This window comes from Drosophila suzukii, chromosome X (assembly GCF_043229965.1).
Source record: "Drosophila suzukii chromosome X, CBGP_Dsuzu_IsoJpt1.0, whole genome shotgun sequence".
Classification (NCBI taxonomy): Eukaryota; Metazoa; Arthropoda; class Insecta; order Diptera; family Drosophilidae; genus Drosophila; species Drosophila suzukii.
The window spans coordinates 21186033-21201848 of NC_092084.1; the positions used below are offsets into that span (position 1 = coordinate 21186033).

General features: G+C 33.9%; 2 protein-coding genes across 4 annotated transcripts in view; one reads left to right on the forward strand and one right to left on the reverse strand.

Moving 5' to 3' along the window:
* rsh (Rap GTPase activating protein radish) overlaps nt 1-15816 on the reverse strand; it is a 134357-nt gene that overhangs the window by 26041 nt on the left and 92500 nt on the right. The window lies entirely within an intron of this gene.
* Nucleotides 12514-15205, forward strand: LOC108005429 (uncharacterized). Its single transcript, XM_017068710.4, has 2 exons — nt 12514-12680; nt 13284-15205. The coding sequence occupies exons 1-2, from the start codon at nt 12527-12529 to the stop codon at nt 14648-14650; spliced, it is 1521 nt and encodes a 506-aa protein (XP_016924199.2). The 5' UTR covers nt 12514-12526; the 3' UTR covers nt 14651-15205.

Genomic DNA, 15816 nt, shown 5'->3' on the forward strand with positions numbered 1-15816 from the left:
ACCTAACAGCTGCCAACTCCAAACTATTATTATCTTTCCTACGGTTATGTAAAATTATACACCTAATTTAAACATTCGTATCAATCATCAAATATCCCCTCTCATTAAATGTTAAATCACAAATATAAATGTAACAAAATTGTTATCAATTGTCGAGTCGATGGCCATAGTAGCTAGTTACTCCTTTCCTTAAATTAGTTAATATATTATAAATGCGATTTATGTATAATAGCTAATACTAAATAAATAAATAAATAAATAAAAATATTATAAAATAGGTCATATTTTAATTTTTAAAGTAAAAGTTTTATTATAAAAATCAAGAAAAGATTAATAAAAATTTATAAAAATTGATTTGCCAAATTTTTTTATAAAAATAAAAAAACAACTATTAGGTTTAAATTATTAATTGAAAAATCATAATAATTACGACCCCTTGTTTATCTCAAAAAATGTTTTTTTATAATATTTATTTTGATTTCAACCATATATCTACGAGGTAAAATGGATATTTTTCTTCTTAATTTATATGATGTAATATTTTCTTTAATATTGATTTTTTGGATAATTATAGAAGAACCATATTTCACCTTTTTTTGGTAGAAGATATATTAAATGCATATGCGCAGTAAAGTTAATTTAGAAAGCCAAAGGAACATACAATATTTGGCCTTACATCACTCATTTATTGTCTCGTTGAAGGGCATAATTTGGGAAGTGACTAATTCATGGCTATTTTCGTCCCTCACTCTTTTGTATTTATATATATATATATTATATATATGTAAGTTGGAAATCCTATCCCCAATCCATGGGCTGTCACTCTATATCCTCCCCGTCCAACTGTCATTTTCCCTCCATTTTCCCGTGTCAAGTAAAACACTTGACATTTTTTTATCTTGCCATTTGAATTTGTTGCGCATCGTTTTTCGTTGTACTCGACTTTATTTTTTCTTCTCTGTTTTTTTTGGCCAGCTTTTGCCTTTGGACTTTTCAGGAATTTCCCTTTTAGCCAGGGCTATTTGCTTTGTATTAAGCCAAGGCAACACCCAAAAAACATTCTCGTTTCGGCTTGTTCGGCCTAAATGGAGGACACTTTGGGTGTCATTAATGATGTCAATGGGGGCATTATGGGTCAAGTTCTTGGTTCTTGGAAGGGGGAAACTCTACACCACCCTCACTCGATTTGTTGTTTTTCTATTGGCTTATTTGCATTCGATGGCTTGTTAATTGTTGCCAGGCGAAGTTGGGAAATTGGTTTTGAAATTGCTTTTACTTTTCACTGCTACGATTTCATCTCGATTTCAGTTGCGCCCGAATTTCCCCCGATTTTCTCGATTTTTCCCCAACCATTCGGCTTTTCCGCAGCTGCCATTTGCAGAAAAGTCTGTTATCAAAGTTGGCCCTAGGTACAAAACGAACGAATAACAATAGATATATGTGTGTGTGGGGGGTGTGTGTGGGCGGAGAAAGCGAAAATAAACACGGCAACACAATCGAGGCACAAGAACAAAAGTCCGGGGAAAGTAAAAGGAAACCAATTCCGCTAAGATGCAAAGGAATCAAACGACAAACGACAAGCGGCAAAACAAAAAAACAAATCAAGCAAACAAAAGTTGGGGGGAAAATTCTATTTTTTTGTTTATTTGCCAGGACATTTAAGCACTGGCAATGCTCTCAAAATATACGCTTATAAAGGTAATTAGAAAGTTAAAGTTCAAGTAAGTAAGTTAATTGGATAAAGTACAATAACATTAAAAATGTGACAAAAAAGTCGAATGAAATAGGAAATTTAATTAAATAAAATTTGTATAATATAAAGAATTTTAAATATTTATTTAGATTAATTTAAATTAAATTTGTTGTTAGCTAAACTATTGAAAATTAGCTTATGTTCGGCTCTTTTTTATAGAATATTTTTTAAAATCTTTAAGTTGTGGCACCCATTTAATGTATTCCCCAAATATTCTAGATATTAACGAATAGTTTTTTTTTTAGTTTCCCAAATCCAAAATTAAATCACCGTTTCTTGACTTTTCTTGCGACTTTCTCTGGTTTCTTGAAGTCACATGTAAACCCTTTTCTGAAATGTGGAAATTTTCGCAAGTCACGTCTAATGGCAGCAACGTGACAGGCGTTGTCACGCCCCCGATTTTCCAGTGACTTTAGGTGTTCGCATTTTTTTTGGTGAGTTTTATTTTGTTGGCCAGTGTGTGCGTGTGTGAGCTAGTGTTGGTGTGAGTGTGCGTGTGTGCGTGTATAGATGATCGCATCACGGCGCCATTGCATTGCACTTCACATTCACTTTCACTTGCACTTCCGCTGCCGGCGACGTTTCCGTTTCCGTTTCCGCTTCCGTTGACGCTTCCTGTTCCGCTTCCGCTATTTAAATCAGTTTCCTAGCTCCAAAATCGAACTGAAAATCAAATGCAAATACACTCCCGGCCATGCTGGCTATACCCTTGCAGCGATTATTATCTTTAATCCCATGAGGTTTATATGTAAATATATTATCTTATATTAATTATATTAATGTATGTATTAATATTAGAAATAATATTTATAAAATTTGTAATCTTATCGTTTCCCCATTGTTGTTTGAATATTTATAAATCTAAATGTGGATGCTTGAAACGATTTCATTAGTATGTAATGAGTCTTATCAAAAACGGACATCTATTTATATATTTTATTAGTGCAAACAATCAAATCTTTAGTTAATAAAATATGCACATTTTTATACTCTCCTATCATTTTTTTTCTTTGAAGAATTTTTTTCGAAAGGCAGACAACTATTTTCTCTAACAACCATATTATATTTTATTTAAATGTAAGGTTTAATATTTTTAAAATAATGTTTATACTCTCCCATCATTTTTTATTTTACTTTGAGGAGGTTTTACAAAACTCAGACAACTATTTTCTCTATCAGCCATATTATACTTTATTTAAAAATATAGTAAAATAGGTTTTCTTAATCTATAAGTTTATATTGTTTTCAATATTCAAGGGATTTTTTTTGTTTATACCAGTCTTATGAGGATACCATTAGTGATATCCAATTCCGCAGAATGTATCATAAATCTGGTATAAGGTTTTGTTTCCAATTTCCTAATTCTGGTTTTTACTGCAAGGGTATAAAAACTTTGGCTTGCCAAAGTTGTATTTTTTGATTGTTCTTTCAATAGGTTTTTTCAAGGGGTTTTCAAAGGATTTTTCTCTGTGTGTACGGACTGGCACACTCACTGTAAGAAGTAACACCAAGCGACTCTGAGAAAACGCTTTGATGATTACAATTTACAGCGAGCGATGCCAGCCACGGAATTCTCTCACATGCAGCGAAACAACGCGGCGTATGCGTGATATTTTCTCCGCGGTGCCTGTGAGCGATGGTGTGCGTGTGTGGCTGTCTGTGTGTGGGTGTGGTTGTGGCTGTGGGTGTGGGTGTGCTTGTGGGTGTGGGTGTGGGTGGGTGCCTGTTGTGGCCTTGACTTCAAGCCAGGGCAAGCAAATTTTAAAACGATTAAAATCTCTTGCCCAAAAACACACACAACAAGGGAGGAAAAAAAAATTGAAAAACTGAAGCGTAAGGGCAAAATGTTCTTATTAATAATTTAGCAAAAAAAAGAAGAGAAATGGAAAAAGCAAAAATAAGCATAGTCCCTTAAAAGAAATGAAAGCATTAAAATTCATTAAAGCGCAAATATCAAATAACAGAAAGCGGATAAGATAATAAGGAAAAGGGGGGGTGAAAAAGCTGATGCTTTCCCCCCGACTTTCCCTCAATTTTCCTGCTTTTCCTGACAAGGGGTTACCTGCAGATGGAAGCGATACGGCAGCCTCTTGGCCTCGACCACCCCGCAGATAGATACCGGCAGTCAAATGGCCAAAACCCTGCCCTCGGGAAAATTCCGGGGGCCTTCGCCATGCATTTGCATAAAAGCCAACTAATTTTTTTTCACTGCCACCCTGTTTGCGTTTAATCAAAATGAAGACCAGAAATTTGCTTTGGACGCCGTAAACTACGGCCCATGTTTGACGTGTCAGCAACTGGGGAATATTTGCCCCCTTTTGACCCCCCAAAAGTCAGGGGCGGGGGTCGCTGTAAATTATAATTGGTCACAGAACGCTTACCCAGCGGCTGGCAAAAGGATATTTGACCGAATTTTCGGGTTAAGCTGACCTCAGCGGAAAACAGCGACAAAAATGTAATTTTTTTAATTATTCAAGCCATCTTAATTGAAGTTTTGACACGATTTCATATTCAATTATAAGTAAGATCTGTCTGGGGTTTGAAAATTTGCCAAATTTCCCTTAAAAGTGCAAAAAAATATTTTGATTTGAAATAATCAAGAAACTTTCCTAAAAAACTTATTCTTAGCTTAAAGAAAATATTAAACTAATTTAAATATATCAAAAATTAGCTAAAAGAGCATTACAAACTAAAACAGCATATTATTTGGAAAACAATCTTTTTTAGCAATCATTTTAGGATATTTAAGGTATATATTTTAAAACCTCTTTGGGTACCCTTAAAAATGACTACAAATATATTTAAGCGCTTAAAAAATTCAGCACTTAAAAACATTTAAAATAACCCCAGTAAATATAGAAAATAATAAGCTAGATTAAAGTTTTAAGATAACAAATCGAGGTTATTGAATCATGAATTAAAAATAAATAAATATGCCTCGATTATTGCGCAAACAATGCACTTCTCATCATCACATAGTTGATATATTTTTAATTCTTTGCAAATGCTAATCACTTAATTATGCAAATTATTGTAAAACCACGAATCGCTTAGCAGTTTGGCCACATATTTTTCCGTTGTTTGTTTTCGTGATCAAAATAATCAATTGAATTAGCATTTCATTTTCATGGAAAATGAATTCGAATGATTCGATTTCTTTCACATTTTCCAGTAAATGGGTGTCATTGACTGAGCCGGAAAGCAAAACAAACTCATAAACGTATTGAAAGTGAAATGCGATAAGTAAAACAAAGAGCAGGAATAAACAAACAATTCAAAGTCGAAGTTTAAGTGCTTTGGATTATAGCTTTTTATCTTTAAGTATTAAAAAATATACAATGTCAACTTAACAATTTTAATCAAATTATATTTTAGTTGAATTGAACAACTTTTAAAGATTGCAGTTACTTTTTTGCTATCTAAATGATTTTCTCTCTTTGAGATCTTAGTAATATGATGTGTATTTCATATTTAAAAACAAAATCAAAGCAACATTTAGTGGGCAAAGTAAGTGATGCACTTTTGATGTCAACTTTATTTAACCAATTGTGGCCAGCTTATGAGATGAAGAGGGTCCTCGCCACACACAGATATATAAAATTTGAACAATGCCTGCTTTTGGTATTCGAGAGTGGGAAAAGAGAAAATTGGAAATTCATGTTGACAAGTGGATGCTGCGTTGGCGTCGCTGCCGGCGTTCTGTACGTGAGGAAAATTTCAATTTTCAAATTTCACGCCATTCCCTGGGAACCTAATAATCGCTGTTCGAATGGAAAATACCCTAGGATTTTATTTAACCTATTAAAATATTTATTATTATTTTTTAAACATTTTTATAGAAGTTTTAAATTCCATTATAATTAAAATTTTGCTTGAAATCCTCAATAAACAATTCCTAAAAATCAATAAAGTTACAAATAAAATATATAAATATATATCTCTGATAGAATCTTTTTATTTTTTCTCATAGCTACCCTTTATCTCGCAGATACTCCTTGAGTTCTGGGAATTTCTTTCAACAAAGCTGTCAGATTATTGAAATATTTTCTCTTCTTTTTTTTTTGTGTGAGTGTCTGCGTAATCAGCAATTAAGGTTTATGGCCTTTAAAGTGCTGGCATTTTGCGCATTCGCATTGTTCCGCCGCTGAAATTGCCATTTGCAGCCGCACAAAGTGCCACTGAAGTTGCATAATGATCGTAATGATCATCGGCGGTCCCGCTGACCTCATGCACTTTTGTTAATCAAGTTGCAAATTGGCCAATAAGCCGCAGAGAGTCGACAGGACACGTCCAAAAGAGCCATTGGCCGGCAATTTTGTGGTTGGCCAGAGTCCAAAATGCAAATGTCGGCCAAACTTACACGGACACGAACACACAACCCAAAACACCACTACACACACAAAGCACCCATACACCCACACACCCTCTTCAAAAGGGCATTTGTGGCGGTGGTCAAGTGGCATAACGATCCCCAATCGAGGCAGTATTATCGTAATTATATGCCGACTCTCAGGCTCTAATATGCAATTTCTGGGAGCACTTCAGGTTACCCAGATGGTTCCAAACTTCTTCAAAATCCTCAAGAATTTGATTAGCTTTTCATCTAAGAAAAATCACTAGAACTATTTTGCGAAACGAATTCCTACTACCATTAAAAAATAAAGTATGGTAGATCTAACTTATATGTTATTATTCATACCATGGATAATATTATAATATAATATTAATGTTATAATATAACTTTAATATAACTTGATATATTATATGTTATTTATTATATTTATATTATTATATTATTTAATATATTATATTGGAAAATATTAAGAGTTATAATATAACTTGAAATGTGATATATTATTTATTATATTTATTTTAGCATGATTAGAAAATATGAAATATTATAATATAACTTCAATATAACTTGAAATATTTTATATTATTTGTTATATTTATCGTTGTATTATTATTAAAAAATATGAAATGTTATAATATAACAATAATATAACTTGATATATTATATTTTATTTATTATCTCTGTATTATTAGAAAATATAAAATGTTATAATATAACTTTAATATAATTTGATATATTTTATATTATTTATTATATTTATTATATTTATATTTGTGTGATTAAAAAATATGAAAAGTAATAATACAACTTTAATATAACTGGAAATTCTATTAATAAATCCAATTTATAATAAAGTAAGCCCATAATAAAAATAAATTGTGTGTTGATATAACAGGTTAATATGTATAATTCCCAATCATTAACACCCAAACAATTGTATTTCTTAAATAAATATTATATCAATGATACTTATCCTCGCTTCGCATTTCACTTTCCACTTCCCACTCAACTTTCTTTTCAATTTACCTGCAACGAGAACAAACATACAGAAACCGATGAGTGAAACATAAATCACACATCTAATCATTTATTGTATCATATATATGGGCTGTAATTTCAGGCTCTTTCGGCAGAAGAAAAACTTTCGCCAGACTTTTTTGAGTTCGTGGAATTTGGGAAGAGTGGGCGAAAGTAAGGTAAGCCAACCACACGAAATGTGTACTTTTGATGTTAAGATTCGAGTCATCGCAGGTGGAATTTGTTGCTTCTGAGGATTTTTTCGTTAAGAAGAATGTTGTACACAGAAAAAAAAATTGAAGGATATATATCTATACCAAAAAATATGATATATTGCTATAGGGATATTATAAAATGTAGTTATTGGTACACAAGCAGAGATACAAATATCTTTTAAAAATTCTAGAGGTATTTAAAAATTAAATCCTACACCAAAAATATTCTTTGTACTAGTAGTATTAGTATTATTTTAAGCATCTACCTCTGAGTAAATATTTTTTTAAATTTTTTTGAGTGTTTATATATCTACTGGTGGGATTTGCTGTATGCTGACATGTCGCCCGGGGCATCATAATCACTTTGCAACCCAATGCCAGCCCATATCCATACATCTTTCGCCACCGAAAAAAGGAGGCGGGTTTTTCGTTGAAAACTTTTTCGCAGGCATCTGTCGCGGTTTTTGCCCTCGCAAATGAAGTGCTAAATTATGCTAAATGTGTGACAAAATGTGATTTGAGTGCAGGATCAGGTGGCCCTTGGCCTCTTGCCATTTTGCTTACGTAATATACTTTTTATATATATGTTATAGGGATATATACCTAAATTCTGCTCTCTCAAAGGCTTGGCAGTCGATAATCTGGCTTTGGTTGCCCTCTATGGCCGTCATCATTTAAAGGACATCCTCGTTGCCGTTTTGCATTTAACTTTTTTTCTTATCCTTATCCTTGTCGCGAACAGACTTTCATGTCGTATGAAAACAAATTACTTTCAAGCGAGTAATCTTTTGGTTCTGTTCTGAGGGAAATCGTGGGGAAATGGCGGGGAAATCAAGAAAAGGCATTCAAATGGCGCTGGTCGCGAGTTTCGCTTGCGTCATGGCTTCAATTACAGCAACACTGGCCCAAGGAAAGCAACAGATTCCGTGATTTTTCCTCGATTTTCCAACGATTTTCGCCCCCACCCCTATGATATGCGAATTATGGGTGCCGAAAAGTATGCAACGAAAATAACTGGCCCAGACCAGAAACGACCAGACCAATTCATATAGAAAAGCGACTGCTGCTGCTGCCAGCGGAAATTGAAAGCTTCCGTCGCGAACTGTGGGGGAAAACCCCTTCCAAAAACCACCCTAAAACCATCCCAAAACCCCCCCCCCCATAGTATTAAATATGTGTGTGTTTAACGCAAGTGAAATCAAAGTTGCGGCAAAAATTATTCCATTTCATTCCATGGCATGTTGGCAAAAAAAAAACTTTCCAAATAAGTTCGCATTTGAATTACAAATACCTTATGGGAAATTACATAGGAAAATTACCATTTGTGAAAACATATCAATGAATGGTAAACGATAGCCTTGGTGGAAGCTTAATTAAACAACAAAAGGTACTGATTATTGTAAAAGAAAGCCCAGCAAATGCAAGCAAGTACATTTTAAAATGCATTCAATTTCCTTCATTAAATTGTAGCTGTGGAAAAATAATACAGCACATCAAAACCATTATTTGTGATATTTAAACCCCTTCATTAAAACTGAATTTCAAGCAGCGAATTTATTTTCCCTCATTAAAATGTAAACAATATTGCAACCTAAAAAGCCACAGCTATCAGTAATTATATTTTGCGTAATTATGAAATCAAGACCATCGGGATAATAGCATTCTGTTTTCTCAATGAGAACTTTATTGCCCACAAGAAAGTAACTGCCATTTTGATTTAATTACTTTTTGATAGAGTGATTCAATGGAAAACAAACAATAAAATAAATGATTTTCGTTAAAAAGGCGAAGCGAGTATACATTTCAAGTGAATGAAGTACAAAGGATGTATTTTAACTTAAATTAAATGAAAAGTGCAAAAGAAAATTGTTGTTCAATTAAATTGGTTGGTAAAATGAGAATAAATTGCAGAAGTGCTTCATTAGTTTGCAGAAAAGTTAGTTTAAATGCAAAAAAAAATAATTAAAAAAGAATAAGCCAGTTTTAAGTTACATTAATATAAAATTCGAGTTTTGGCAAAATAACTCGTAAATATAAGAAAACAAATGAGAATAAATTGCATAAGTGCTTAATTAAATTGTATATAAAACAAGAAATAATTAAATTTCGATGATTTAAATGCAAATAAAATAAATAAATAAAAAATCAGAACAAGGCAGTTTCAAATAACCTTAATATACAATTTGAATTTGGCCAAAGTAACTCTTAAATATAAGAAAATAAAGCAACCAAAGGTTGAATAACTACAAACATAATTAATTGGGCTGAAGTTATTCGAATTAACAAGAATGATTCATCATTATGCTGCAGCCATTAGTCATTGCCTGCAATCTGAATAATTGGCCGTGCCATTTCGTCCAGTGTATGAAATGATTTCGCTATTTTTTCCTAGCTTTCCTCTCCCATTTTTCTGGACTTTTCCCCCATCTCCATTTCCCGGGCTAAGTGAATGAAAACGAAACTTTAATTGAAACGAACGTTTGGTGTGCGTTTTTGGGTTAAGTGATTGATTATGTCTTGTTTGCCATACACATGTATACGTGCCCATAAGTGCACTGAGAGAAATTCCAAATGTTAGTTATATAACAAAAAAAAAACAGTGCAACGTGCGTTTACTTCAAGGGGTTAAAATATAACTCATATGTTCATAGTAGAATAAAAGTTTAAATTAATAACTATTTTCTTTCATGGTCTAAATAATTTTCCAATAATTCTTTATAGAAAATTTGAACTTTTTAAGCTCTGAATTTTAACAATTTAATAAAGATAGGTACTTTTTTTAATTTTTTGAAACCATTTTTGTTAATAATATTAAACAAAATATTTCAAAACTTGTATAAAACTATCTAAAACTACTTATAGAAAGTCGAATTCACTTTAATAAATATCTATACTTAGTTTGGTTTATTTACCAGTTCTATTTTATTAATTAATAAATCAATTGTTATTAATAATTAACCTAAAAGCATAAAAAATGAAAGGCTTTCTATTTATAAATAAAATACTTTGTAAGCAAAGAACTACTGATAAAAATTATAATTAATCCATATTTCTTCTTAAGTTTTATTTTTTTGATATTTTTTTTATTTATTATTATTATCTCTTAATTTTCTCTCAGTGTGCTTATTCAAGGAACATTCAGCGTCGCACACATAAATTTTTGCCTGTCTGCTCCCGTTTTTTTTGTTATTGTTATGCTGTTTCTGGGCGTGGCAGCCTCCCCCCCCCACTCACTTACACACACACTCACAGAAAGTGGAAGGCAACGTGACAGACTGACAGCCAGGTGTGTGTGTGTGTATGTGGGTGTGCGTGAGTGTCTGCCCAGGGTGGACCCAAACTCGAAACTTTGACAATGCCGGTCGGCTACAATTCATTCAGACAAAAAGTTGGCCACAATAAAAGCGAACCGCGCGCGAAATCGAATCAATAATTTAATGCAGGTGCTGCCTACCTCAGGTTTACTTTTACTGCCACTTCCCGCAGATATATACCCCATATATATATATATACATATACCCTCCCAATTTCCGTTCACATTTCAGCCGACGGCCACTGCTTTTGTCATTTTGGCCATTGCCAAGTTATCGTTGACGTACATAATAATAATAATGTCTCCAGCCACATCGGACTTGGCTTGTTTGCCGCTTGTTAAGGGCATTCCCCTCCAGCGAGTTCCCCCCTCAATTGGCCACTTTTCCCGATACATGAGCAACTTAATCTGAATGAAAAGATTGCCCAGGAGCTGATGGATGAGTTGGGTATTCAACTGAATGGAAGCACATACTTCTTGAAGCTTGAATACATAAAATAATTAGTAGTAATAATCTTAAATCTTTTCATTTTTTCTTGATTTGTATAGTATTTTCAGGTCTAAGTCAGCGATAAATATAAATATATGCAATAACTTGGTATTTAAAATAAAAAAATATTTTTTTAAAATTGAGCTAAGGTGTTTTTAAATTTTTTTTTAATATATTAAAAAAATGTATATAATTTAAAACATCTGTTTTAATGAGCATTAAATTTTATTTTTCAGTTTTTTTGCGATAAATATAAATATATGCAATATCTTGGTATTTAAAATAAAAAAATATTTTCTTACATTGAGCTAAGGTGTTTTTAAATTTTTTTTCAATATATTAAAAAAATATATGTAACTTAAAATCATCCGTTTTTATGAGCACTTAATTTCATTTTTCAGTTTTGTAAATCTACTCTTTTTAGTACAAGTCGTCAAAATTAACCATATTGTTTTCAGCTTATCAAAAAAAGTTTGCAAAATCATTTTCGCGATCTTGATTAAGAACAGCTATTTGATAACTAGGACCAACTCAATATTCACTTAAGTTTTGGCAAAGACCATGGTTTTTCGCGAGTACAAGCGGTAATTAGACGCAAAGATACTTTCTATGATAAGATAGAAGAAATGGCTATCTAACCTTGTTAAATTTATACAGCCTTCGACAACTTTTTATCTCCAGCCATATCAGCACGTTGAAGATATTTCAGGTTTTCAAACTTTTTTTAATACGACTAAACATAACTGTTAGAATTTCAAACAAAATGGGGTATTAGTCTTGTAAACAGGTCAACTACTTGACCAAGATGCACTACTTTGTGAATAAAAATGGGCTATTAGGTTAACTTATTGTGTTTCCGTGGAACTTTGTTTTGCCTTTAAACAGGTGTGTAACTTTTTACAGCGAATGAATTTTTTTAAGTTAATAAATACAACAAATAAAAAATAAACAAAATACGATATATATTTATCTTTTGTCGTTATACATTACATTAAAATATATATCCCTTGTCTTTGTCAATTGCCTAATTTTGGCTAAGCTATATTTTAATTTTAAGTATATAAAATACAAACTGCTTGTAAATAAAGTAATGAATAATGTATAACTGAATCCAAATTTTGTAAATAAAATATATTTATTATTAGCTATTATTATCAGATATTAATGTTTAGGCAATATTACAAAGGTAATATTACTGCAGTAAATATAACATAAGATTCGTAAAAGTGATGTTATTTAGTTGGTGGCGACTGTAAGAAAAAGTATCTTTTTAAAAGTGTTTCGACATGGTTTTCTCAATACAGGTAGTTGCACTTATCGGAGTTGTTTAAGTAGGTACACCAAAAGTGCATTCATTTTAGTAGTCGACTTCGGGCGTTTCGCGATGGTTTACAATCAGCTGCGGTCCTTCAGGGCACCTTTAATATGTGTTCTCGTCATCCTAGTTCTCTTTCTGATCTTCTGGTTAGTCGAATTACCTCAGAATAATGGTGGCCCCCCGAGAATTTCACCTTTGTCCCCGCCCCTACACCAAAAAGGTATATTTTACTTTGCTTAAAACGAACTTTGAACGATCCGCGTTTATAATCACAAAACATGGTGAAAGAAAATAAATTCCTAAAATAAAAATTCGGGTTTTAAATTATTTATTTGTTTTATGTTGGCGTAGTGCTTTACAAAATGTAAAGAAAATAAACAAAAATAATAAAGCGCTCATAAGTAATATTTGGAAACTAATATAAGGGTTAAGTCGATTAAGTAATTTCATGAGAAGAGGCCTTCACAAAATTGTTTTAATATATTGATCAAAAAGTAACTCTCATAATCAAAGCTAATTTATTGATTAAAAAATGATAGTAATAATGATTGTTTGAATAAAATGTTGAATATGTGGAAATTATTTTACAAGAAATGTTAAATAGTAAACCTAGAAATTAGGCAAAACTGAAGAGTTCTTAAAAACGGATATTAATATTTTTATTAAAAATAAAACGCTATAAAACTAATGATTAATAGATGAAAATAACAAATATTAGTTAAATAAATTTATGGATGGAAAATTTGTTGTAATGTATGGTTAGCTAATACTATTAAAGTTTAGTTTAGTTGGATAAAGTATTGTATCTTGATTTTTCCCCCAGCCATTGTCCACCATGGCACCCTCCCAAAACTAGACTCCGAACAGGACCTGTCCCCTAAACCCGTAAGTTCGCAGGAGGATCCGGACCTGGAGTCCCTGCTGCGGGGCAACGAGGACGAGGGCTGGGCCCAGGGACCCAAGTGCGCCCCGTATCCCCGCTTCGACGACCTCAAGTTCCCGAACCCGTCCTTTCAACTCACGCGGCACGGAAACCTGAGTTACTACCTGTACGGGGCGTACTATGATCGGAGACCCCGTACTCCCGAGGTGATGGTCCTCGTCATGGTCACCACGTCCGAGGGTCCCTATCCCAAAACTCATTTGCAGGTCTGGTTCGATGGAGACACTGTGCCGGAAACGTTAAGTCTACATGAGACCAAAGTGGCCTGGTACACGGATTGGGGCACCAAACCGGGCCTGGTATATCCCACACTGCTGACCTTTCAACTGAAATCTCCACGGATCCCCCAGCTGGTGAGCCTGGTCTTTGGCCACCCGTGTGCCGTTCCACAAAATGCTCTAAAAGTGGTCCAACCCCCCGCCGAAGAGCCACCCAATCCAAATCGCCCCCTGAGAACTGCGATTTGTGTGAAGTATCTGCGTTTTCCGGATGTCGATATGTCTGAGAGATTGGTTGAATGGCTGGAACTGATGAGATTACTGGGAGTGGGCAGGGTTATGGCCTATGATATAGGGGAACTGATGCCGAACACCTCGAGAACCCTGGCGCACTACTCGAGATCTGGGGATGGACTGCTGGATCTCAGGAAATTCGAGTTTATCCAAGAGACCAAGGACCATCAGAGATTCCAGCAGATCATCAGCGAAGTGCTGCTCTACAACGACTGTTTCTATCGCAGTCTATATGATTTTGACTTTGTGGCCATGATGGATGTGGATGAGGTGATCATGCCCCTGGGCAAGTATCTCAGCTGGTCGGATTTACTGAGGGAACTGCAGATCAGGGATGTGAATTGCACTGCCCGCAGTAGCTATTGCTTTCGGAATGTGTACTTTCCCAAGGAACTGCCAGAGGATTCGAGCATTCCAAGTCCATTCTATATGCTAAGGCATGTGGTTCGAGTGGCAGAACATCTAAATCCCGCCATGGCCATAAAGTGCCTCCATAGCACTGGTCATGCGAGTGTGTTGCACAACCACTTTGCCCTCAAGTGGATGGATGCATGTGGTCCCCACGATGTTAGCCCTGATCTTGGCCAGCTGCAGCACTATCGGCATGTGGACGATGTGAAAACCCTGGATGAACCCACGCCCAAACGGGATGACAATATCCGACGATTCCAGCAGCAACTCATCCACAACTCGATGGCTGTCCATCGACAGCTGGGCTGGGGAGCAGCATATTGATTATATTTTAATTGCTTTTTCGGTACATTTAAGAGGCTTAAATTGGCGGCCACGTGTCCATCCGTCCACCGGGCTTTGTACGTGCCACCTTTTGACCCCGGGCCACGTCAGCAGGATAATAATTGCTTATTGCAGAGTGTGTGGCACAAAAGTTTGCTTTTTCCATTTAGCTTAGCCGCATCAGGGGCGTAGTTCCACTTTCGGTTTCGTTTTCAGTCCCGGGATAGTGGCACAGGTGGTCAAAAAAAATATGTGAGGGGGGCTTTTAATATAGTGGTCACCCAGGTCTTTACTAAAAAATTAAGAGCTCAAAAATATGTGAAGGGGAGGCCTTACATTATATGATTAGTTATCACTTAAGTCTTGGCTAAAAAAATGAATAACTATTTTTTAGGATAGTGGCACACATGGTAAAAAAATATCTAAGGGGGATTTATAATATATGATAAGTTACCACTTACGCCTTGACAAAAAAAAAATAGTAACTATAAGAATAATATATAGTAATAATACATTTTAATAATTTTATTTTTCACCAATCTTTTTAATGTTGGCATAAATAGTTTATATTAGGCCCCTCAAAGAAAAGTTTGGATAACTTATATATATTATGTATTTTTAAGAAGTATTAAGAACCTTGGATAAAAATCTATAAATACCTTTTCAGTATTCAGAAACAATTTTGTAAAATATATTTTAAATTTTTGTTTAAATAAATCTAAGTATAAACAGTTTTTTTTAATGGCCCTTAGCCCACCTTCCTAATAGTCAATAAATAGTTAAATTTTGTGTGAAAATAAAAAAAATTTCCTTAATAAATATAGGTAAAAAGCATGTATTTTAAATTCCAAACAGACAATAAATAGTCATTAATCAGAAACAGATAAGTAACAAATAATAAAGATTTTATTAAATAAGTCTAGGTAGAAAGCATTCTTTTTTAAATGGCCAGGAGCACATCTTCCAAATAGACAATAAATATTCCATGAAGCTAGTTAACTGAGAAATTTCTTGCGGCCATGTCTTTTCAGCTTAATTAAACAGAAATCCCAGTTTTGCAAAATTCAATGACAAAAGAAGCCGCAGTAAAGCAACCACTCCAATTTCCCATTCCAAATTTTCCCCGCCCACATTTTCCTCCTTGCAATGGGCAAAAATTAATTTGC